The following is a 24,071-nucleotide window of genomic DNA, read 5'->3' on the forward strand; positions in this document are numbered from 1 at the left end:
CGGGAGGGGGAGGAGTCCGGAGGGAGGCTCCGCCCCCGAGGGCGGAGTTCCGGCTCTCCGGCGCCCCCTATCCCGCACCTCCCGGCTTGCAGAATCCGCGCTGAAGGCACCCCCAAGGCTGCCTGCTAGGAATTTATGGGGTCGATGGGATCTGAAACTCCCAAATCCGGCGCCTGCTCCTCCAGGCGGTCTGTGCCTCTGAGAGGGTGGCATTTCAGCCGCCCAGCCTCTGCCATTGTCAGGGATTCAGAAGGCTGGTCTGTGAGTTTTAAAAATCCTAGACAGGGCCCCAGACCCTGGCCTTTTAGGGGCCTCCAGCTCCAATCCACCCAAAAGACAAGAAAGCAGCCCCCAGCCCCTCCCTCGGGCCCAAGAGCGTGGCCCCCCTTCCTTGAGACTTAGGGTCCCACCTCAAGCGACTTGTGTCTCCAGCATCCTGGCCCAGGAACCCTAAATGCACAATCCCTTCCTCCTCCTGGGACCCACGGATTCAGGTCCCCAGCCTCTTCTTTTTCAGGAATGTGAGCCTTCACCCGTGCTCTCCCAGACCCTGGAGTCAGCCACCCACAGCCCTGCCCCCTCACAGGCGTATACACACTCTCCTGGGCTCTGCCCTCAGGGGCCCAGGTGTCCTGCGCTCCACCCCACCCCAGCACTTTAGAGAACGCTGGGCCCTACCGATCGAGCAGGAGGGGCACGAGCTGGGCAGCTGGCCGGAGGGCTCGTTCGGGGGCCAGGCTGTGTCTAGGAGGCAGCAGACAGTGCTTTTCTCTTGGATGTGTGAGTACCCATGGGTGACAGAGACCAGGGTGCCACAGTAGCAGAAGTGGTATTGGTTTCCTTAGAGGCCTGGAGGGATTGGGGTCCATGAGTCTTGGACTTGTGGGCCCCTGAGGACGGTCTGTGCTGGGGGGTTGGGTTGTCTGAGTGGCCAACAGGGACGGGGCCTGGAGGAGGGGCCCAGAGGCCTGGACTACTGGATCCGAGGGAGAAGGCACTGGGGGCCCGGACTTTAGGGTCTCAGGGAGGAGGGGGTTGGGGACTTGAATTTCTGGATCTGAGAAAGGAGGGGGCTGGGAGCCTGGACTCCTGGCTTCGTGATGGAGACCTAGTTTGCAAGCCTGGTCTTCTGGGGCAAGAGAAGCCAAACGATGGGTCCTAGCACGGTAGAGACTGAAGTCTGGGGATGGCCTCTGGCTTCTCAAGCCTCAAAGTGGGGAGGGGGCAGAGGGCAGCAGCCCCCAGGCCCTGGAGTCCCGGCCGAAGCTGCTGTGTCAAGTGGGTTCTGAGTCCCTGCCTCCCCCCACCCCCCACTCAACACACACTTCCTCCCTTTTTATTGGCGACCCCTCATTCTCTTGTCCCAGGAGGAAGGTAGAGGCTGGAAGCTGGGGGTGGGGGGCGGCCCCCTCCCCCAGCCCCGGCAGGAGGAGGGGTCCCCAGGGAGGCCAAGAGGGGGGGCTGTGGGTCTCCCGGCAGGGGCGGACGGGGACTGAATGTTAATCGCATCCCGAGTGAGTGTGTGTGTGCGAGAACAGAGCGAGTGTGCGAGTCCCTCCCGCTCCAGCTCCTCCAAGCAGCGGCTGCCGCCGCCACCCTCCGCCCGCAGCCGCCCTCGGCCACCAGTGCCCAGCTGGGGGGTGTTGGCCTGGGTGGGTCCGCCCGGCCCCCAGGGGTCTCTCGTGCGTCTGCCATCTGCCCGGTGAGGATCTGTGTGTTAGGGTGTCTGGGGCTGGGCTGAGGAAGGGGGGGTGTGTCTGTAAGGGCTGCGGCGGCCGAGGCAGGGAGGGAGGGGTCTGTCTGTCTGTACCGACTCTGAGCCTCCTGCCTGGGTGTCGTGGGCCCCCCAGTTTCCTCCCTCCCCCAGCCCCCCCAAACCCGGATGGATGGTGTGTACCTGGACTCTGTGCCTCCTGCCTGCGTCCGGCCGGGTGTCTGGCGTCCCCAGCTGCCTGTGTCCTCCTGTCTGTCCGAACAGCCCCGGACGGCAGTGGCAGCCCGGCCCCCACTGGACCCCCTGTGTGTGTGTGTGTGTGTGTGTGTGTGTGTGTGTGTCTCCCTCCTCAAGCTCCGGGGGTGTTGAGGGGGAATCCCAGGGAAGTGAGGTCGTGCGTGTGTGCGTGTGTGTATGTGTGTGTTTCTGCCTGGGTTTGAGTGTGGGGGTGCTGAGGGGGGGTCTGGAGGTGGCCAAGCGAGCAAGGGGCGAGCAGTTCCCCAGACAGGCAGCCTCCGGCCCCTCACACAAACACACACACCAGCCACTGGCTTCAGAGGTGACCCAGACAGACAGACAGACACAGACGCTGGAGGGGGGGCGCTGAGGGCACAAAGGGTGGGGGTGCGAATGAGCCAGGGAGAGGCGGGACCGGACACATGGACGGGGGGGAGGAGCCGGGGCTGAAGCGGCAGAGGGGGGCACCCCAGGTGGGCGGAGGGGGGATCCCCATGGGGTCGGGGCGGCGAGAGGACACCCCGACAGCCTCCGCAATGTCCGGGGCCCAACTTCCAGCGCAACATGTGTAGCAGCGTCCTCGCCTAGTTGGGGTGGCCGCAACCTTGGGGGACAGACAGGGCAGGACAGGACCGAAGAGGAGGAGGGAGAGCCGGAGCCGGGGCCAGGCAGGAGGTCCCCACCGCCACCGCCGCCACCGCCGCCGCCCCAGGGCCTGGCCCCCCAGCGGTTCCCTGAGCCCTCCACGGAATCTTCGGGTCGCTGGACTCTGGGTTCCGGTCCTGCCCCCCCGCAATACCCCCCACAGAACAGGGTCATGAAAAGGTAAGGCTGGGGTACGGGATGCAGGGGTGGGGGTGGGAACATGGACCCCAGATCTAGGACAGGGAAAGTTGGCCAGGGGCCTCGGGGAAGGAGGGGGGTTGCATGGAGAGCAGGGGTCTTCGCCCCTCGCCAGCTCCCTTGTCTGTCTCCTGGAGACTCTCCTCCGCCCCCTCTCTTTCTCCCTCTCTGAGCCCCTTTTTCCTGGGTCTCTACTCCTCAGACCTCCTAACCCCCCATTTCTGTCACTTTGCACCCTCTCCCCAGCCCTGCATACCTGACACCCCATCTCTCTATCGCCCATCTCTCCATCCCATCTTTCCTCTGCATCCCCCTGCCCGCATCGGTCTCCCCCCTTCGCTGGCCGTCCCTCTCCCTCTCTCCTCTCGCTCTCCCCTCCCTTCTCAGAGCTATGAGTCTGCTATTAATACCCCCGCCAAGGACCTTGAGGGCATCCAGGCCCCAAGCACCCCTCGTCCCAAGCTACCACCCCTTCCTCAAGGTTCTGGAATACCCTTCCAGCCTGTTCTGAGCACCAGGATTAGGGTGGGGAGAGAACGGTGTTGGAAGTGGGGGGGGGGGGACGGGATGCCGTCTGCAGCACGACGCGAGGGGGGGGCGGGCTGTTGATCAAAGTGGCCTCTCCTCTCTTCTGTGATGGATTGGGGGGGAGTGATGGAGACAGGGACACCCCAGGAATCTCTGGCACCCTCCTCCTTCTTAGCTGGGGGACAGCCTGTGCTGTGTATAGGACCTGAGTGGGGTGACAGGAGGCTGGAGCTGGCGGGGAATGGGGGGGCTCCCAGGATGTTGGGACTGGTGGGGTTTGAGGCAAAAAAGGGGTTCTTAAGGGAGGAGAGGGCTATGGGCCTGGATTCCTGGTTTCTGGGCATAGGGGAAGCTGGGCACCCAGTTTAGGGGCCGGAGGGGGCCAAGACTCCTGGGTCCTGGGAAAAGGCAGAACTGAGCACCTGGACTCCTGGGTCCCCGGGGAGAAGGGTGCTGAGAGCCAAGATTCTTGAGTCTTTATGGGAGAAGTTAGAGCTTCTGTGTTTGTGGGAAGAGGGGACTGGAGGCCCAGTCTCCTGAGTCTCTGACAGGGCAGGGGGCGAGGACGGTCCCGCTCTTGGGCAGGTGGGAATGGATCTGGCGACTGAGACTTATGAGGTGGAGATTTGGGGCCTGGGCAACGCGATCCCTGAGGGCATAGGTTCTGGGAATTGGGCCTCTGGAGTCCCCCCGCGGCTGGGGGTGCCACTACTCAGACTCTGGAGGGGTGGGAGACTGCCCTCCCCACGAGAGGACTGGGCATCCAGCTTCCTAAGAAGGGTGGGGCTGGAGTTGCCCTCCTGGGCCTCAGCAGGGAGCAGGACCCTGGGGTCCCCAAGGACAGAGGCCAAGCAGGGGTGGGTCTGAGAGAGGCAGAGGAGGGTCTGAGGGACGTGAAGCCACGGGAAGGGAGGAGAGAGTGAGTGTTAACCCCGCGGGGGCCAGGCCACAGCTGTGGGTTATTTTGGGGCGGGGGGGGGGGCTATTCTAAGCGCTGATTGAGCCAGCTGCTTGGGGAAGGGCAGAGGAGAGGAGGGGCCAGGGGAGCCAGGATTTGGGAGGGCCGGCAAGCTAGGAGTCCCCACCCCCATCCCTGGGGAGACAGTGGCCCAGGATCCCTGGGAAGGCAGGTGTGTGTGTGTGTGTGTGTGTGTGTGTGTGTGTGTGTGTGTGTAGGGTGGGGGGGAGCAAGGCCTCTAGGCAGGGGAAGGGGTGTGGGCCTTTCCCCCACCCTGGCTATCTGTGGGGTAGAGGAGGCCTGCGCTACCATGGCAACCGGACAGGAGCCTGATTGACAGCCAAGAAAGAACTCTTCCCCATCTGGACCCTCACCCCTTTAGGAAGCCCCTAGTGCAGGCTCTAATCTCTCTCTGGGAACCAGGAGTCCAGGCCCCCAGTGCCCTCCTCCTTCAGACCCGGGAGCCAGGAGTCTGGGCTCCCAGCCCGACCACCCCAGGCAGCTAGTATTCAACAGGGGACACAGGAAGAGATGCTGTATTTCCTCTAATTTACTAAATTGCTCTGGGCTGGGAGCCAGGGACCCCCGCCCCCCAGCTTTCCACAGCTGTGCCCCCCAACCCTGCAACCCAGCCTGGGCCACGACTCTCTTTCTAGCTCTCATTGAGAATGGGGGGATAGGGACAGAGTAAGGGGACAAAAACAGGTTGGGGGTTGTGGTCGAGGTCGGGGGTAAGGTCCTGGGGGTGTTTTCTCTCCTTGGGATGCCCTGCTCATTTCTTTTTCTCTCTTCTGTCTCTCCCCCCACACACCTGACCCCTTTTCCCTTTCTCATTTTTTCCCCTCACTGTTTCTTCCTTTTATTTTTGATCCCTCCTGCCACCCGCCTTCCCGGCCTTCCTTTCATGTCTGTGCCGGGCACCTCCCTGGTGGGGGTCTTGATCTTTGCCTTGGTTCGCTATTTCTGTCTTCCTATGTTTTCTGTCTGCTCTGCCTGCCTCCTCCCTCAATCTGTTCTGCCTGTTTCTCCATCTCTTGTGTGTCCATGTCTCTTGGTGGCCGTGGGGTCCGTCTCCGTCTTTCTGGGCTTCTTTCCATCTTCCTCTCTCTGTCCAACTTTCTCGTCTCTCTTATCTCTCCCACGTTCCTCGTCTATCTCTGCATCTCTCCCTGCCTCCCTATCATTCTCTCCCTATTTCTGTCACTCTGTCTTATCTCTCTCTGCCTCCTTCCTCTCTCCCTGTCTCTGTCACTCTGAGCATCTCTATCCTGGTCTCTGTTTCTCCTTCCATCTCTCTCCTTATTCCTGGCCATGTGTCTCTCCGACCATCTCTCTGTGACTGTGTTCATCTCTCTTCTCATCTCCCTCGGTCTCTCTCCGCTCCTATTCTGATCCCATCTCTGCGGGTCTGTGACCCATCTATCCTGTCTCATTGTCCTCCCCATTCCTGCCTCCCTATCTCTGTATCTTCTCTGTCCCCATTACCCACCTCCACTTGCCCTGTCTCTGTGTCTCTCCCTTTGCCTCGCTCTCTCTGTCTCTGGCTCTCCCTTTGCCTGTGTGTGTCTCTCTCTCTGTCGCTCCCTGTCTCTATTACCCGAACCTTTCCCTCTCCTTCCTATCTCTGGGTCTCTTCCTCTGTGTGTCTCCTCCTCTCCGTGTCTCTCGGTAATCTTGTCCCCTGTCTCTGTCTCCCCATCTCCGTGTCTTCCTCTCATTTGTGTCCCTCTCCGCTCCCGGGGTCGCCCCGGCTCTGTGCGCCCGCTCTCCTGTGCCAGAGGCCGCCCGGAGGGGCCCGCAGGCGATGCGCGGCGCCGGTGGCCCCCGCGGCCCTCGGGGCCCCGCTAAGATGCTGCTGCTGCTGGCGCTCGCCTGCGCCAGCCCGTTCCCGGAGGAGGCGCCGGGACCGGGCGGGGCGGCCGGGCCCGGCGGGGGCCCCGGCGGGGCGCGGCCGCTCAACGTGGCGCTCGTGTTCTCGGGGCCCGCGTACGCGACCGAGGCGGCACGCCTGGGCCCGGCCGTGGCGGCGGCCGTGCGCAGCCCGGGCCTGGACGTGCGACCGGTGGCGCTGGTGCTCAACGGCTCGGACCCGCGCAGCCTCGTGCTGCAGCTCTGCGACCTGCTGTCGGGGCTGCGCGTGCACGGCGTCGTGTTCGAGGACGACTCGCGCGCGCCCGCCGTCGCGCCCATCCTCGACTTCCTGTCGGCGCAGACCTCGCTGCCCATCGTGGCCGTGCACGGCGGCGCCGCGCTCGTGCTCACGCCCAAGGTGCGCGCGACCTGCGGGGGGCGGGGCCAGCCGCGGGGGGCGGGGCCAAGCCTGAGGGTCGGCCTCGCGGACGGAGTGGGGTCCGAGGGTAGAGTCGGGTCTGGGTGAGGGGTGGGGCTGACTTGAAGGGGCGTGGCCTATAGGACGAGTGGCGCCTGCCGGGGGACTGACCTAGGAGCAGGGTGAGAGAGGTGCAAGCCAGTTATGGTCAGAATATGCGGAGGCTTGAGGGTCTCCGGGAGGAGGGAGTCAGGGGAGGGAATGGACTCTGGGCAAGGGGCGGGGACTGGGAACAAAAAGGGACCCACCAGAGGGGGCCAGCTCTGAGGGTGGAGTGGGATCTGGGGGTCAGCAAGGGAGGACGGAATGGGGTTCAGGAAGGGGTGAGGTCTGGTGAGAAGGCAGGAGCCAGGAAGGCAGGGAGAGGGCCAAGAAAGAGGGTACGCGGAGGTCCGGGTACTGAAGGACAGGGAGGTGTTCAGCCAGCTGAGCAAGGTCTCTAGAGGTCTAGGTAGGAGGACAGAGCCATCCGGTGATAGGAGGTGTGGAAGAAGGGGAGGGGTCGTGGGTGGGTTGGGGAAGAGTAGGAACCATGCACCCAGGAAGTGGGGGTGAGGGCAGTCAGGGAAGGGGAGAGCTAACCGGTGAGGTGGCGCGGAGGCAGGCCAGGAGGGTGGCAGAGCCTACGCTCTGGACTAAAGAGGCGGGATCTAGAGTGGGAAATAGTCCCGGGAGTGGGATTTGGGCAGAGGCATGCCCCAGGTGTAAGGCGTGGGAAGTGAGAATCCGGAGGGTGGGCCTGGGAGGATGAAGGCCCACCAGAAAAGCAGACCCAGCCAATGAGAAGTCAAACCCAGGAGCCTGCAGGAGAGAGGGCGCAGAGGCTGGAGCCGGCTGTGGCCTGGAAAGAGGCCTTCCGCCCGAGGGCACAGGGGGACCAGCCGGAGTGGACTTCTGGTAGGAAAGGACAGAACTGGACCAAGCCTGGTGTACGCATTGAGAAGAGATCCGCTAGCAGGAGGTGTCTGAGAAGGGGCGGGGCCTGTTTAGGGGTGGAGCCAGTGTAACAGAGGCGGTACTGGGGCGAATGGGGCCATCTGAGTGGGTGGAGCCTAAGTCTCCACCAGTTCCCTGCTGTGAAGACCTGTGGCTTCGTGACTAGGTCATAATTACATCCTGGGACTCGTAGTTCTCTCCTGTCCAGAGCACTCTGGGAAGGGCCTCTGGCCAACTTTCTTCTTCTGGACGGGAGTTGTCCAGAGATTTGCAAGCGGGTCACCTTCGAGGTGAACTTACCACTCCCTGGCTGCCACCTTTATGACCTACCCAGAGATGTGGTTCCTGCTGCCTTCGTTGCTGCTGAGAAATGTGGATCACTGTTTATTGTGACCTGGGAACTGTGGCCCGCAGTGTATTCTCGTTGCCTTTTGGGAAATGTAGTCCCTTCAGTATCTCTGGATGGAAGAAAGACGTGTCCTCACAGGGCCGTCGTGCCTCCATTGAATACTGGGAAAGTGATGCCCTCACCATATCTCCTCTCGCCAAGGATGAGGTCCTCCCAGGATTCTCATTGCATGCTGGGAGACCTCATCCGCTCAGGACAACTGCCCTATCTCCTACACATAGAACCACAGGCACACGCCTAGGAAGAAAATCCACTTTCTCTTCTCACTGAGGGCTGACTCCGTGCCGGGGCTGTTGTAGGTTCCGGGGAATACAGTTGTGAAAAGGAAAAAAAAAAAAAAAGACAAGACAAGATCCCTGCTCTTAATGGTGCTTGCATTCTAATGGAGAGACAGAAAGCAAATAACAGATCACGAAATCTGTCCTGGAGGAAAGGCAGGAGGACAGTCAGGAGAGGCCCCCCTGAGGAGGTGACAACCGAGCTAGACCTGAGGAATGAGAAGTGGTAGGTCCCGCATGGAGGAGCTGGGGGAGAGTGTCCCCGGGAGAGGCAACAGCTAAGGGCTGAAGCTGGAAGGAACTTGATGTGTTTGAGGAAGAACAGAGAGGTGGGGGTGGCGGGAGATGAGGTCACAGAGGCAACAAGGGCCAGTTCATGCAGGGCCTGTGGGCCAAAGTGAGGCCTTTGGCTTTGACTCTAAGGTAGAAGTGTTGGAAAATTTTCAACCAAGAAGGGATGTGATCCAATTAATATTTTGAAAAGATGACTCTGGCTGCTCATGGAGAATGGACTGGAAGATGCAAAAATGTTAGCAGAGAGGGGTCAGGAAGCTGTTACAGCTGTCTAAGTAAGATAGTGGTCAACGTCGGTTGTGATGGTGCTGTAGTGAAGAATGGGGCTCTGTTTTGAACAGAATGCCGAGAAGACTAGAAGATGGCCTGGATTGGGCATGAGGGAAAGAGAGGGAAAGGATGATTTAGCTTTGGGAGCTGAGCAGCTGGGTGAATAAAGAAAGGAAGACCAGGAAGAGGTTTGCGACTGGAAGAGTGGGGGCGGGGGAGACAAGAGTTCTGTTTTTGACATGCTAATTTTGTGATGCCTCTTGGAATTCCAAGAGGAGATGTTGAGTAGAAAGGGGGATAGGTCTGTCCGGAGTTCAGGAGAGAGGTACCGTGACTGGAGAGGAGCCATCGACATACTCAATGCCAGGTAATAGAACTTTCTGCAATGAAGAAGATGGTCTATATCTGCTCTGTCCACTACAATGGCCACTAGCCACATGTGGCTCTTGAGCACTTGACATATGGTTAGTGCAGCCAGGGAACTAAATGTTATTTAATTTTAATTCATTTAAATGGGTGGCTACTGGCTACCATATTGGATAGCATAGAAGGCAGTATTTAAACACAGGGGTGTAGATGAGATCACCAAGGAGGGAGGACAGAGAAGAAAAGAGAAGACTAGATTCCGCATTTAGAATTCTGACTGAGTCCAACAAAGGAAACAGAAGAAGTCAGGGAGGTAGGAGGAAAACCAGAGAAGGGCAAATCCACTCAGCAAAGCCGCTTCCTGCTGGGAGAGGCGGTACCTTCAGCACCCTCATTGCATTCTGGGAGATGTAGTCCCTCTCAGTGGTTGCTGGGGACTGTAGTTCCCTCCCTGGATGCTGTGTGTTTCTAGGGCAATGTTAGCTGCTGTAACAGATAAACCCCCAAGTCTCAGTGGCTCAACCCAATAGGAGGCTGTTTCTCACTCCTATAAAATCCAAACAGGTCTTCCTGACTAGAGGTGGCTCTCCTCCACGTGTTGACTCAGGGACTCAGGCTTCTCCCTCTTGTGGCTCTGCAATCCCCTAGGACTTCAGAGTTTTCTTCTGGGGCCTCTGCATCTGTTCTCAGACAGGGAAGAGAGTAAGGTGCATGGGGGAGAGCTTTTCTGGATGAGTCTAGAACTCAGTCACATGGCTAACCCTAACCCAGGCCTAGCTCTGTGCACAAGCAGGGAAAGGAGAGGGGTTTGGTGAACAGCTGGTCAGTTGCCATATTGAGAGCCGTAACATACTGGTGGCCACTGGGAGCTGGGAGGCCCTCATCAGTTGCTGGGAGATGAAGTCTGGCTTGACCACTGGAAACTGAAGGCTCCTACTGGTTGCTGGGAGCTGTGGTCTCCACATCAGGAGGCTTGACATCCTCCTCCTCCCCCACAGGAGAAGGGCTCCACCTTCCTGCAGCTGGGCTCCTCCACAGAGCAGCAGCTCCAGGTCATCTTTGAGGTGCTGGAGGAGTACGACTGGACATCCTTTGTAGCGGTGACCACGCGTGCCCCCGGCCACCGGGCCTTCCTGTCCTACATCGAGGTGCTGACTGATGGCAGCATGGTGGGCTGGGAGCACCGCGGGGCACTGACACTGGACCCTGGAGCAGGCGAGGCTGTGCTGGGCGCCCAGCTCCGCAGCGTCAGCGCACAGATCCGCCTGCTCTTCTGTGCCCGCGAAGAAGCCGAGCCCGTGTTCCGGGCAGCTGAGGAGGCCGGCCTCACTGGGCCTGGCTACGTCTGGTTCATGGTGGGGCCCCAGCTGGCTGGAGGCGGAGGCTCAGGAGCTCCTGGAGAGCCCCCACTTCTGCCAGGAGGCGCCCCACTGCCTGCCGGCCTGTTTGCAGTGCGCTCGGCTGGCTGGCGGGATGACCTGGCCCGGCGTGTGGCCGCTGGTGTGGCCGTCGTGGCCAGAGGTGCCCAGGCTCTGCTGCGTGACTATGGCTTCCTGCCCGAGCTCGGCCATGACTGTCGTGCCCAGAACCGCACCCACCGAGGGGAGAGTCTACACAGGTGAGTGGGGTCGGTGTAGAAGGGCTGTGGGAAGGCTCCAGAGCCTGACTACCTGGGATTCTCACTGACTGAGCAGCTTCAAATGGGTCACGTCCCCTCTCAGAGCCTCAGTTTACTTTTCTGTAAAATGGAGATAGCTGGGTCTCCTGCCTGGGGTTAAATCGGGTAATTTGGAAAAAGCACCCAAGACAGAGTGAGTGTATTATGATATTTCCTGGTTTTAATATGAATTTTTCCCCCACAGTTTAATGTCTTTGAAATCAAGCTATACCTTACGATTGATGGCTTATCATGGCTTAATTGGCAGCACTTTTTTCTTTCTTTGTGGTACATAAAACCAGAGATACACCCTATACTTGATGGCACCTCAGGTATGATGAGATTCCCTAGAGTATAAGCTGAATTTCAGTAACAAAACGACCCAACAATTGAGTGGCCTAAACGAGATTGAAGTTGTTCTTCCTCATTTTGCAATCCAGAAATAGGGGCCCCTGGCTGGCTTAGTCGGTGCAGTGTACCACTCTCCAACTCGGGACTGTGAGTTTGTGTCCCACGTAGGGGTGTATAGATCACTTTTTTTTTTTTTTTTTTTTAAGATTTTATTTATTAGAGGGAGAGAGAGCACAAGCAGAGGGACTGGCAGGCAGAGGGAGAAGCAGGCTCCCCGCTGAGCAGGGAGCCCGATGCGGGGCTCAATCCCACGACCCCGGGATCATGACCTGAGCCGAAGGCAGAGGCTTAACCGACTGAGCCACCCAGGGAGCCCCTAGATCACTTACAAATAAAATCTTAAAAAAAAAAAAAAAAAAATTCCAGAAATGAGTGTTCCAGGTTATCTGCTGGCTCTGTGGCTCCACGTGATCAGTCAGGGACCCAGGACCCTCCCACCTTGTTGCTCCACCACTTTCTTGCGCAGTGGAAGCGGGGTCGGCCGCACGTCTGAATTCTAGCTCGTGGGAAAGTGGGAAAGAGAGAAAGTGGGGAGCAAGCAGTTTCCTTCCGGGCAAGTGAGACAGCGGGGATGTCGCGGGGCGGCCAGGGCTGCCTTATTGGTCGTTTACAGGCGCACGCGGGGCGGCCAGGGCTGCCTTATTGGTTGTTTACGGGCGCGTCGATGCAAATTGGTTAGACGTCGATTCTGATTGGCTAGCGCCTGCGCAATGCCAATTGTTAAGAGTGAAGGTTTCACCTGCGTGGGGCCTGGGATAGCTGCAGCGAGGACTGGGAAGAGAGGACTCTAGCTGGACAGGTGTGTGCCCGGCTTACACACTGTTGTTTTAGAAGAGAACAGGGTTTGGTGGGAAACAGCATCACCACCATGGGAAGCGTTGGCAGTGAGAAATTGATGAATTTGGGGACGGCACCGTGGAAGGAGAGGCGTTTGAGTCCGAAATGAGGCCGAGCTGAGCCTGGGAAGAGGTGACGGGTGGAGAAGAAAACCAAGGGGAGGAAAATTAAAGAATCGGGGACTTGGGGGACAGGATCTGGGGACAAGAGGGTGAGAAAAGCATCCCTCGTTCATAAATACTTACTGAGCGCCCGCTAGGAACTAGGGCTCATGCTGGGCGCTGGGAACACGGAGATGAATAAGACCGAGGACTTCTCTTCAAAGAACACAGGGTCCTGTAGGGGTGGCAGACAGGGACGGGATAATGACAACACAGTGTGATGCTTGCAATCATGGAGGTGGCCCGGGCATTGTGGGAGCACCAGCAGGAGTACTGTCGGCGCCAGGACATTTCTGGTTGCCAGAAGCAGAGGCTCATTCAAGTTTCCTAAGGGAGAAGGGGGTTTATTGGGAAGATAAACACGCACAGAAACCCAGATGCCAGGAATTCAGGCCAAGCCTGGGGACCAGCTACTCTTTCATCGCTTTCTGATTGTCTCTGTCTTACTCTCTCCGCCCTGGCCTCTCCCTCTCTCTCTCTCTGTCTGACCTGCCCCTCCCAGAGGCTGTCCAATTCTTCTCTTAGCACTCACTGTTTACCCGGAATTTCTGCTGTCTGCTGATACTCATAATTTCATCGCATCCTGTCTACCACCACCACCACCACCCAATTCTCACAGCCAACATCTTCCCAAAAGATGAATTTCATTGGCCCCAATCAGCCTTCCAAACTAGGCTACTCAGTCACGGATCAGCCTGTGGGGTCAGGGAGGTCTCCAAGAGGAGGAGACATCTAAGCTGAGACCTGACGGATGAATGGCTCATTCATTCATTTATTGAATGAGACTTTATGAGAGTCTGCTATGTGCCAAGCACCGCTTTGGGCCCAGGGGTACATGGTGTTGAACAGGGTCCCTGCTCTCATAGAGCCGACAATCTCATAGGGGAGACAAACAGTGAACAAACAAGATGATGAAGCAGAAATACCAGCAGGTGATAAAACAGGTAGAATGTGATAAGAAATGCCCAGGGTGCTAGGTTAGGTGAGGTCGTCTGGAAAGGTCTTTCTGAGCAGGTGAGATCTGGAGGTAAGAAAAAAAAAAAAAAAAAGGACAAAGAAAAAGAGCCAAGTGTTGGAAGATGTGAATGAAGAGAAGGGAGGGGGGAAAGCAGGTGCAGAGGCGCTCGCTCGGGCTGGAATTGCCTTTTTGGGAGCCTGAAACAAAGCCATTGTGGCAGGAGCTTAGTGAGCAAGGCTGGGGACAGGGCATTATGGAGAAACAAGTGAGGCCCATGTAGGCCCGAGCTCATGTATGGCATTCTGGCCAGGCTAAGGGATTTGGATTTGATTCTAAGAGTGGTTAGGAGTTCTCCAAAAATAGTATTCCAGGCAGGGGGAACAGTGTCGCACAAAGGCCCAGAGGGGAGAAAACTCAGGCAGGTTGGTGGGACCACAACAGCTCAGGGTGGATGAAGGTGGGAGAATTGGGATCGGGGGTGATGAGGCTGCAGGTGGCGGTAGACAGGGCCAGGCCACAAAGGCCTGGAATGCCAGGCTGAGAGGCTGGATTTTGTTGTAGAGCACTGGGGAGCCATGGGTGGTTTATGAGCAGGAAAGAAGTGGAGTCAGTTTTGCGTACAGAAAGACCCCTCTGGGGTGGAGTGTAGAACAGACTGGAGGAGAGAGAATGGAAGTTGGGGGCCAGGCAGGGGGCTGGGGCAAAGGTCCAGGGGGTCTGTGGTGATGGGGAGGAGGGATGACATGGAGAGATCCTGGGGGCAGGAAGGTGGCACTTGGGGACTGAGGGTGGGGGGGGTGAGGAGGGAGGATGGCAGTTGAGGGTCTGGTGCAGTGACCAGGGCCTGGGGACAGGCATTCACGGTACAGGTACCGTTGCATCAGGAAGATTGTCTGGGAGTCCAGAGACCTTCTGGGGCTTCTCCCAGAGGAAGGGACACTTGAGCTGAATCTTGAAGACATAAGAATCAATCCGGGTGAGAAGGGACAGAAAAGCATTTTTCAGGCACAGAGTACAGGCACGTACAATGGTCAAGAGATAGGAAACCGCTAGATATGTTTTGGGGACACTTTGCATTCAATGTTGGTGGGGTACAGAAAGGGCTTGGGGTGGAAGGAGTTTGAGGGGAGGCAGAGATCAGAGATGGGGCTGCACAGGCAGGCGGGGCCAGGACACACAGGGTCTCCAGGAGGGCCTCAAACTCAGGCTGACGGTCTGCAACCTTGTTCAGGGGGGCTGGGTCGTGAGCAGAGAGTGCTGAACAAAGAAGAGGAATATTTGGGTGTCCAGGATCTTGGGGGAGAGATTCCAGCTAGGGGGCAGGACTGGTCAGTAGAAAGGCCTTCAGCCACTTAGGTCCAGTCCAGGAACCCACATGTCCCCTCCCTTCCTCCCGGCCAGGTACTTCATGAATATTACCTGGGACAACCGGGATTATTCCTTCAATGAGGACGGGTTCTTGGTGAACCCCTCTCTGGTGGTCATCTCCCTCACCAGAGACAGGACTTGGGAGGTGGTGAGTCCCAGCCCCAACCTTGGGCACGAGAGAGGGCCTGGACTCCTGGGTGCTGAGGGAGAGGGTGTGGGGACCAGACCCCTGGGTCCTGACAGAGATGAGGGTTGAGGCCCTGGACTCTGGCCTCTGAGGGAGGAAGGAGCCCAGACTTCTAGGTCCTGGGGGAAGTAATTGGGGGCCCAGACCCGTGGGTTCCTAGGGGTAGGAGGGAAATGGGGCCTAGACTCCTGGATCTAAGGGAGAAGCTGCTGAGAGCCCGGGGTTTTGAGGAAGGAGGGCCACGATGGCCAAAGTCCCCGCCCCGGAGCCTGAAGCCCCTTGTCTTGGCCAAGGTGGGCAGCTGGGAGCAGCAGACTCTCCGCCTGAAGTACCCGCTGTGGTCCCGCTACGGCCGCTTCCTGCAGCCAGTGGATGACACGCAGCACCTCACCGTGGCCACGCTGGAGGAGAGGCCCTTTGTCATTGTGGAGCCCGCCGACCCCATCAGCGGCACTTGCATCCGAGACTCCGTGCCTTGCCGGAGCCAGCTCAACCGCACCCACAGGTGACAGCCCCGGCTCCAGGAGTTCCGGCTTCAAAATCCCTTGAAGCCCAGCAGTCCTGGCCCCCGCCCCCTTCTCCCTTGGAACTCAGAACCCGCAGAGCCTTCCAGCTTAGTCACCTTGGATAAGTCACGGAACTCCTTTGAGCCTCAGTTTCCCCAGAAAGCGCTCGCCATAGTTTTAGCTGCTGCTTGTCTCTCCCTCCATACCCTCATCTCACGGGAGAGTCTGAAGTGGGGGGTCCCCAGCATCCCCAAGCCTGCTCGCTCCCCGCAGCCCTCCTCCGGACGCCCCCCGCCCGGAAAAGCGGTGCTGCAAGGGCTTCTGCATCGACATTCTGAAGCGGCTGGCGCAGACCATCGGCTTCAGCTACGACCTCTACCTGGTCACCAACGGCAAGCACGGGAAGAAGATCGATGGCGTCTGGAACGGCATGATCGGCGAGGTGGGGCGCGCCGCCACCAGATGGGGGGGATGGAGGGGGGCTGGGGCAGGGCCACGCCGCTGGAGCTCTCTGGGTGGAGGGGCGTGGCCAAGAGGAGTGAAGCCCGGGCTTTGGAGGGGTGGGGCCACCCCCAGACCCGCCTTTGCTGGGGGGGGGGGCTCAAGGAGGGACCTGGGGCGGGGGCGGGGCCAGGAGAGTGGCCCTCTTACACGAAGGGGGCGGGGCCGAGAGGATGGAGCCCACACATCCAGAGAGCTTATTCTGGGAGCTTGACGGGTCCTGGGGATACCTCTTCCCGCCCTGGCTCCCCGACTCTCACCTCCTCCTTTCCTGCCCCACTCTTGAGTGCCCCTCCGCCACCCCGTCACCCTCCTAGCCTTCCCTCTCACCCTGTCATTGGTCTCGGGACTTTGGCCACCGTCCGCTTCTATGCGCTTGAGCCAGCCAGGTTCCTTCACCCCCTCCTCGCCCTCCCCCTAGGTGTTCTACCAGCGCGCGGACATGGCCATCGGCTCCCTCACCATCAACGAGGAGCGGTCCGAGATCGTGGACTTTTCTGTGCCCTTCGTGGAGACGGGCATCAGCGTCATGGTGGCGCGCAGCAACGGCACCGTGTCCCCCTCGGCCTTCCTCGGTGAGCCCGGGCCCCTGGGACGGCAACACTGGGCCAGCTGTGTGCCCAGTTCCCATCCTGGTATTGCCTGTCCCCGCGGTGTGACTGGTGAGGTGGCATCACTCCTGACCTTAGGTTTCCCGGTCTGTAAAATGGGAGAAGCCATTTTACCATGAGGCCAAGGAAACTGAAGCTTCAGGAACCTTCTCTTGCACATTCTCTTCAAGGCCCTGTACCTTGTGTCCTCGTATTCATCATTTTGTCTTTTTTTCTTAAAGACAACCCTCCACATGGTATAAGCTTCAGGCCCCAGAAACCCCAAGTCTTCCCCTGTATATGAGTTGAGGAAAAGAGATTAGCATGATAGGGGCCCATGGTAAGGGCTCCACTCACTGCTCAGTGTTTACTGAGCGCCTGTCATGTGCCACGCTCTGCGCTGTGCACACAAGCCCCTCTCCTCTAAGAGCTCTTGGCTTCATGGGGAAGACAGAAAATAATCTCTTAAGGCGATATGTGGACAAGATCACTTGAGGTGGTGATCAATAGTATGAGAAATTAAGCCGGGGTGGGAGGTGGAGAGGAATGGGGTTGGTGCTGCCAGGAGAGGGCAGGAAGGCCCCTTTGGAGATTGGGCCGGAGAACCGTTCTAGGCAGAGGAAACAGCAAGGGCAAAGACCCCAAGGCAGGAATGTGTGTGGGGTATTTGGGAAATGGCCGAAGTCTGTATGGCTGGAGGGGGCAGTGAGTGATCGTGAGGGGGTGGGAGACAAGGGCTGAGAGGAAATCGGGGGGTGGGGGGAAGGTGCAGGGCCTTGGTGGGTCTGGTAGGAAAGCTGGGTTTTACTCTATGGCAATGGCCAAGGTTTTAACTGTAGCTGGTGGGGGGGGGGGGTATAGGATCAGATCCAGGCTTTTAAAATACCCCACTGGAGGCAGTGGAGGCAGGAGGCCCGTGAGAAGGCAGAGGTCCGTGCAGAGAGGAGGTGGGGGTGGGATAGGAAGACGGCAGTGAGGACGAGGCGAGTAACCAGACTTGGGGTATGGTTAGGAAGCTGGCCCCCGATGGGTTGGTGGCCATGAGGTGGATTGGGTAGGGATCTCACTGAACTTGGAGACAAGAGAAGGAGCAGTGCATATCAGGCCAAGGGCAGTCGTTCATGTCAGTTCCCTCTTGCTCTCTGAAGTCCGGGCAAAGCTCCTGGGAGCGGGAAGGCTGGGACAAGGTGCATCTCTTCCTTTGCATTTGGTTTCTGTGTATTTCACCGAGCGCTTCTCTGTGGCTGTCTCTTGGCACCCAGGTCTCTGCAGGGCACCCTGAGATGCACCACATGGGGCCCCTGCCTTCAGCAGGGAAGTGACAAGGTCATACTTATGCCCCACCACGTTGCCCAGCAGAGGCAACAGGAGTGTCCCCAGATGCCGCAGTGACAGTCCGGGCTGGTGACCCTGCTGTGACAGGGGCAGTCCTGGCCGCTTGCGCTTGGCCCGGGGAGGGCAGATCACCTGGTACGAATCTCAAGGAAGTGGTGACTTGGGTGTATTGTCGGTGAACTCCCGGCGGCAGTGTGAGGAGGAGACACGTGGGTGCGAGTGTGTCTGGTAGATGGGTTAGGGTGGTGCCCCTGGTAGGGGAGCGGTGGAAACAAGGCAGAGAGGGTGAGGCTCATTCTGGAGCTGTGAGTTCTGGCTGGTTAAAGCAGTGGGTTGTTGAGAGAGTGATCAGGCCAGGGAGGAGGGCGGAAGCAAGGCGGAGGGCAGTGACTTTGTCATGGAGGCGCTGGGGAGCCACAGGAGGCTGTGAGCAGGGGAGAGGCCAGGTCACCTCTGGGTGCAGAAGCGCGGGGGTGGCGATGGTCCAGGGGAGAGGATGAGGCCTGAGCCCATTGGCTGAGAGAATGGGAGAAAGGCCGAGGTGGGGGGCAGGGGTGGGGGGACAGGCTGTGGCTGGTGAGGGAGAGGGAAGGAAGGAGGGGGTGAGGCTGGCAAATGGGGGGGTTGAACTGTGATTAGATGGAAGGTGGGGCTCTCAGGATGGGGAGCCTGGGCGTCGGTGCTGGCCTCAGTGTGGAACATGGTGAGTGGCCAGGTGGAGACTCGGGTCTGGGGCTCAGGAAACATTTAGGATATATCTGGTGACTGAACCCACAGAAATGGTTGAGTTGGCTGTCTTTGAGAGAGACTGTCTCCCAGGGGTCTGTTCCTGAGATGTGGAGCCTGGGACGGGGACAGAGTAGGACAAGGTCCAGTCCGCGATGCACCATGTTCACATGCCTGTGACCCCCCCCCCAGTCCTTTGCTTGGCCAAGCCGTGACCCCGCACCCCCTTGCCCCCAGAGCCCTACAGCCCTGCCGTGTGGGTGATGATGTTCGTCATGTGCCTCACTGTGGTCGCCGTCACCGTTTTCATCTTCGAGTACCTCAGTCCCGTCGGCTACAACCGCAGCTTGGCCACGGGCAAGCGTGAGTCCCCTTCCTCCATCACCTCAGAGCACCCGGACCACAGATAGAACTACATTTCCCAACAGACCCTGGGGTAGAGCAGTGGCCTCTGGAGACACCAGAGGCCTTGGGGGCTGCTGGGAATCGTAGTTCTTTCTGCTCCCTCATGGAGTAGAAGGGATTTGGGGTCCATGTCCCCCTCCTGGCCCCCTGCAGGGCCTGGCGGCTCAACCTTCACCATTGGGAAATCCATCTGGCTGCTCTGGGCCCTGGTGTTCAATAACTCCGTGCCCGTGGAGAACCCCCGGGGGACCACCAGCAAAATCATGGTGCTGGTGTGGGCCTTCTTCGCCGTCATCTTCCTCGCCAGCTACACAGCCAACCTGGCCGCCTTCATGATCCAGGAGGAGTACGTGGACACCGTGTCTGGACTCAGCGATCGAAAGGTGTGTGTGTGTGTGTTCGGGGAGGTGGGGAGCTGGCTGGGGTTGGAGGTCAGGCCAGAAATTGGCACATGGGAGGTCAGAAAAGGATTCCCAGGGGTCTTTTCCCAGGGAAAGAACTGTGGTAGAGTTCCAAAATGGTAGAATAGAATGTTCTGGAAGAGAAAGGTTCTGTTTCACAATGAACTGTTTAAATATTCCGGGAAAAGAGAGTGACCCCAAATGTCCTGGGGGGCAGTAGTGCCAAATGGGATATTTTAGACGAGTGCTTCTCTCAAGTGTGATGAAGGGCTCATCTCTGAATTTTGTCCAGTGGCGATCAATGCTTTTGTAAAATACAATAGAAATGAATTACGAGAAAAGAAACTTAAAATTGAAAACCAAGACATGCACAATTCAAACCCAGATTTTTATGTAGTTTCGACAGACAAAATTATTCTGTCAAATTGCTCCAAATGTGCGGCGCCTGGCTGGCTCAGTTGGTAGAACATGTGACTCTTGATCTCGGGGTCATAAGTTCGAGTCCCACATTGGGTGTAAAGTTTACTTTAAAAATAAACAAATTTTTAAAATCTTTTTTAAAAAATTGCTCTAAGTGCTCATTCTCTCGATTTCTGTACTTACCTCATCACAGATCACTGTTTGGGGACGGGTGGTTTGCACAGCACACTTCGAGACTAAAGTGGTTAACTGGGTATCATGACCTATTAGAAGGTTGAGAAATCAGTTCAGTGGACTGCAACAAGCATTTTTTTTTTAAGATTTTATTCATTTATTCGACAGAGATAGAGACAGCCAGCGAGAGAGGGAACACAAGCAGGGGGAGTGGGAGAGGAAGAAGCAGGCTCATAGCAGAGGAGCCTGATGTGGGGCTCGATCCCAGAACGCCAGGATCACGCCCTGAGCCGAAGGCAGACGCTTAACCGCTGTGCCACCCAGGCGCCCCAATGAGCATTTTTTTAAATGGAATAGAATAGAAAATATGTCTGCATCTTTGTTTCAATCATATACACACTTGACATTGAGCCAGCACACGCCGGTATAGCTCTGTCTGTTGTTAAAAGAGTCAACTTTTGGGGCGCCTGGGCGTCTGACTCTTGGTTTTTGGCTCAGGTCATGTTCTCAGAGTTGTGAGATCGAGCCCCGCGTTGGGCTCACGCTGAGCCTGGAGGCTGTTTAGGATTCTCTCTTTCCCTCTGCCCCCTACACACACCCACCCCCCAGTCTTGCATGTGCACGAGTTCTCTCTCTCTCTCTCTTAAAAAAAAATAAATAAATAAGAGTGAACTATTTCTGAATGGATTGGTAAATAGCAATTGCCTCCAGCCCCCACCTGGGACCTCCCATGATCCAGCAAGTTAAGGGTTAACGCCTGGTCCCTCAGCGGCCACTGCAACCCTTCTGGAACGCTATAGCCAGTGACTTTTCTGATTGCCGGGTGTTAAATATTTCAGTGTTGCTCCCAACCGCATGTCCGTATGTCTGGTGTACTTGTCTGCACGCACAGGTGTGGCTGTCTGCACGTGGATCTGCTGGGGAGGGGGGAGTAGAAAAGGGTCGCGGTGAGCACGTCGGAGAAACGCTTCTGGGCTGGGGCACCTGCCAGGTGGCAGGTGTCCCCCAGAACAGAGCATCTGGGTCAAGGCTATTCTTGACCCAGACGGCCCCAGGGGGGCGCCCTAATAACTTCCCATTCTGCCCCAGTTCCAGCGGCCCCAGGAGCAGTACCCGCCCCTGAAGTTTGGGACGGTGCCCAACGGGTCCACGGAGAAGAACATCCGCAGCAACTACCCCGACATGCACAGCTATATGGTGCGCTACAACCAGCCCCGCGTAGAGGAAGCGCTCACTCAGCTCAAGGCAGGGTCAGCGCAGACTCGGGCTGGGGGGGGGGGGGGGGGCCGCTGGGGGCCCTGCGGACGCTCGGAGGAGAGAGCCAGGGGCCACTCCTCAGCCTCGGAGGTCGGCTTGGAAGGCAGACATAGGTCATTGCGGGTGGGAGGGAAACCCCCCCCCCCCTTCCAGACCCAGGGTCCTCGTGATGTGTCTTCAGAGAGCCAGGAGTTATAGATTCCGGAGCCGGACTGCCAGGGTTCAAATCCTGGCTCTGGCTCTTCGTGGCTGTGTGACCTTGGGCAAGTTACTCCACCACTCTGAGCCTTCGTTTCGCCCTCTGTAAAATGCAGATAGCAAAAGGACCCACCTCATAAGGTTGTTGTAAGAATTAGTGTAACTGTTATTATTGGTTCGTATATATATTATTCGGTGTAGCGGTGCTGGCTCGCTGTGGGTGTTTGTAGCTCTACTATTATTTTCATTAGATCATTAGATCTGAACTCACTGGAATGGATACTTGGATGAGGTTGTTTTTTGGTTTGGGGTGTTTTGTTTTGTTTTGTTTTTTTTTTTTTTTAACGTCAGTTTCCCAAATCGTGGGGGTAAAGTGAAGTTCCGGCTCCAAAGTACAGACCGGGGGACAAAGCTGAGCACAGGAACTCTCTCCCTGTCCCTCCTTGATTTCATCACTCAACACGCATTTATTTTCTTAGCGCCTAGTCTATGCCAGGCAGTGAACAAACAGACCAGAGTCCCTGCTTTCAAGGGAGCTTAGGGTCCAGAGGTGGGACGTGAATAAGAAACGTGCAAATGGAAGAATCACCGTGATCCAGAAAGTGGCGGTGAGCCAGGGCCTGACTGAGCTGGGCTATATTCACCAAGGTGTTCAGGGTGGGCCTTTCGGAGGTGACTGGAGCAGAGCCCTGAGGGAGGTGAGGGCCAGCTAGCCACGTGGGCTTGTGGAGGCAGAGCCTGGCAGGCAGAGGAAAGAGGGTGTGCAAACGGCCTGAGGTAGGAGTGGTCCTGGATGACTGGAGGAACGGCAAGAAGGCCAATGTGGCCGAAGGGCACAGAGCTGACGTTAGAGGGGAGATGAGAATAGGACATGGGTGTGCGCCCTGAGGCTGAGGTCAGGGCTGGGTTTTCTTCAAAGGGCAGTAAGAAGCCACAAGGAGGGGAGATTTTAAGTAGGGGAGGGGTGTGATCTGATTTCTGTTTTCAAATGCCCCCTCTGGCTGCCAAGTGGAGAATGGATGGACAGGTATCAGTGGGACCGGTGTGGAGGCTCTCATGTCCTCTGGATCGCCTTCCCCAAGTAGCCACTCCTTTTTACCCCTCTGTCTTGATTGGAATTATTGAGCTGCAAGAAAAGAAACCCAATCGACCTGTAAGGAAGGAAGATGGTTGGGTAAGCATCGCGATGCCCGGGAGGCTCTCAGAACCAGTAGCAGAAAAGAAACCTAGGCTTTGTGGGAACATGAATGTCCTTCATTCCTCTTTAAATGTTTTAAAGAGCACCAACTCTGTGCCAGGCACAGTTCCTGCACTGGATACCAATAGTCAATAAAAGAGGTAAGTTGCCTGGATCCTAAGGAGTACTTAGACAGAAGTTTCTTTTTCTCTTTCAGTAACAAGTCCAAGGCCGGCATGATAGCTCAAAGATACCATCAATGATCAAAGCTCTTTCCATGTATTCGTTCTGCTAACCTTGGCGCATAGACCTTCTTGCTCATTGTGATTGCCTCATGGTCACAAGATGGCTGCTGCCCCGCCGTGGGGCATATCTTGGTTCCAGGCAAGAAGGAGGAGGAAGAGTGAAACAGTGGAGGATTTCCTCCTGGCAAGGCCTTGCCTTTTTATTGGGGGAAAGTATGCCTTTCTGAGGAACTTGTGGCATTTCAGTGCGTGTTGGATGGTCACTCCCAGTTGCAGAGGAAGCTGGGAAATTGAGTGTGTTAGCCTTCCAGACTCCGTTGTAGACAATGGCAGCTTCCAGGCAGCCTCTCTCTTGCCTCTTTTCCTTCTCCGGGGCTCTACTTCCACCAGGCAGCCTCTCTCTTGCCTCTTTCCCTTCCCCAGGGCCCTACTTCCTCTCTCTCGACTTCTGGGGGTCACAGGGTCTCTCGTCTCCGTCTCTCCCTGTGTCCTCTCTGTGCCTTCTTTCCCTGCAGACATCTCATTTCAGATACTGAGGACGTCGGCCCCTTCTCGTTAGTCACCTCTTTTTTTCTCTCTGGCCCACTTCACCTCCTGCAGAGAACTGCCCCTTTCTATTCTACCCTCCCCCTTAAAGCACCATGAACTCGAGGCATTTTGAGTCACAGGCTTTTCTTTTTCAACCAAGACTTGGAGCAGCCCGATCGCGAACGCTTGCAGAAGAGCACTCAAGGAGGCTCGCATACCTTATGTCGAACTATTGAAACGTTATTGATCATGCTAGCCGACCATTCACTACATTGGGTCCTCCTGCCTCGGTGAATAGACCTTAACAAACAGAAAGGCTAAACGAGTTCAAGTTCAGAATTCTGCCTTCCATGAGAGCACCTGATTCCTTGACCTCCCACCTGAATCTGTCTCCTTGCTTCTCGCAGCTTCTCAAGGCTGCCCGCATTCCTTGGCTCATGGCCCTGGATCCTTGAAACTCTGCTGGTATTGTCAAAGCTTCTTCTCTGACTGACCCTCCCCCCTTGCTCTTGAAAGGACCTTGTGATGACATTGGGTCCACCCATAGAATCCAGGCTAATCTCCCCGTCTCGAGATCCTTCATTTATTCACATCTGCAAAGTCTCTTTTCCAGTGTAAGATAACAATATTCATGGGTTCCAGGTATTAGGGTGTGGATATCTTTGGGGAACCATTATTCTACCTACCCCAGGTTCCCAGAGCATGATCTCCAACCCAGGCTTGGAATCTGGGTGGGCACAACTTCGTGGCCCCAGGGACTCCTCTGGGAATGGGGGGGAGAGTGGGGAGAGTCCTCAAGAACACGGGGTCCAGAGCAGCACTCCCTTGCCAGAGGTCCAAGGTGGGTACTGAGTTTGGAGAATCCTG

The 24,071-nt window shown here is 57.3% G+C and overlaps 1 protein-coding gene across 1 annotated transcript in view; it reads left to right on the forward strand.

Moving 5' to 3' along the window:
- The first annotated feature begins 6,084 nt into the window (after nt 1-6,084).
- The window catches only part of GRIN2D (glutamate ionotropic receptor NMDA type subunit 2D), a 30,748-nt gene continuing 12,761 nt past the window's right edge, over nt 6,085-24,071 (forward strand). Inside the window, exons 1-9 of the mRNA XM_026481921.3 lie at nt 6,085-6,549; nt 10,161-10,780; nt 14,588-14,702; nt 15,035-15,246; nt 15,521-15,689; nt 16,170-16,323; nt 18,637-18,762; nt 18,958-19,187; nt 20,889-21,049. Of these exons, the coding sequence (XP_026337706.1) occupies nt 6,085-6,549; nt 10,161-10,780; nt 14,588-14,702; nt 15,035-15,246; nt 15,521-15,689; nt 16,170-16,323; nt 18,637-18,762; nt 18,958-19,187; nt 20,889-21,049 (2,252 nt within the window). The remainder of the gene's footprint in view (nt 6,550-10,160; nt 10,781-14,587; nt 14,703-15,034; nt 15,247-15,520; nt 15,690-16,169; nt 16,324-18,636; nt 18,763-18,957; nt 19,188-20,888; nt 21,050-24,071) is intronic.

This window comes from Ursus arctos, unplaced genomic scaffold, assembly GCF_023065955.2.
Source record: "Ursus arctos isolate Adak ecotype North America unplaced genomic scaffold, UrsArc2.0 scaffold_19, whole genome shotgun sequence".
Taxonomy (NCBI): domain Eukaryota; kingdom Metazoa; phylum Chordata; class Mammalia; order Carnivora; family Ursidae; genus Ursus; species Ursus arctos.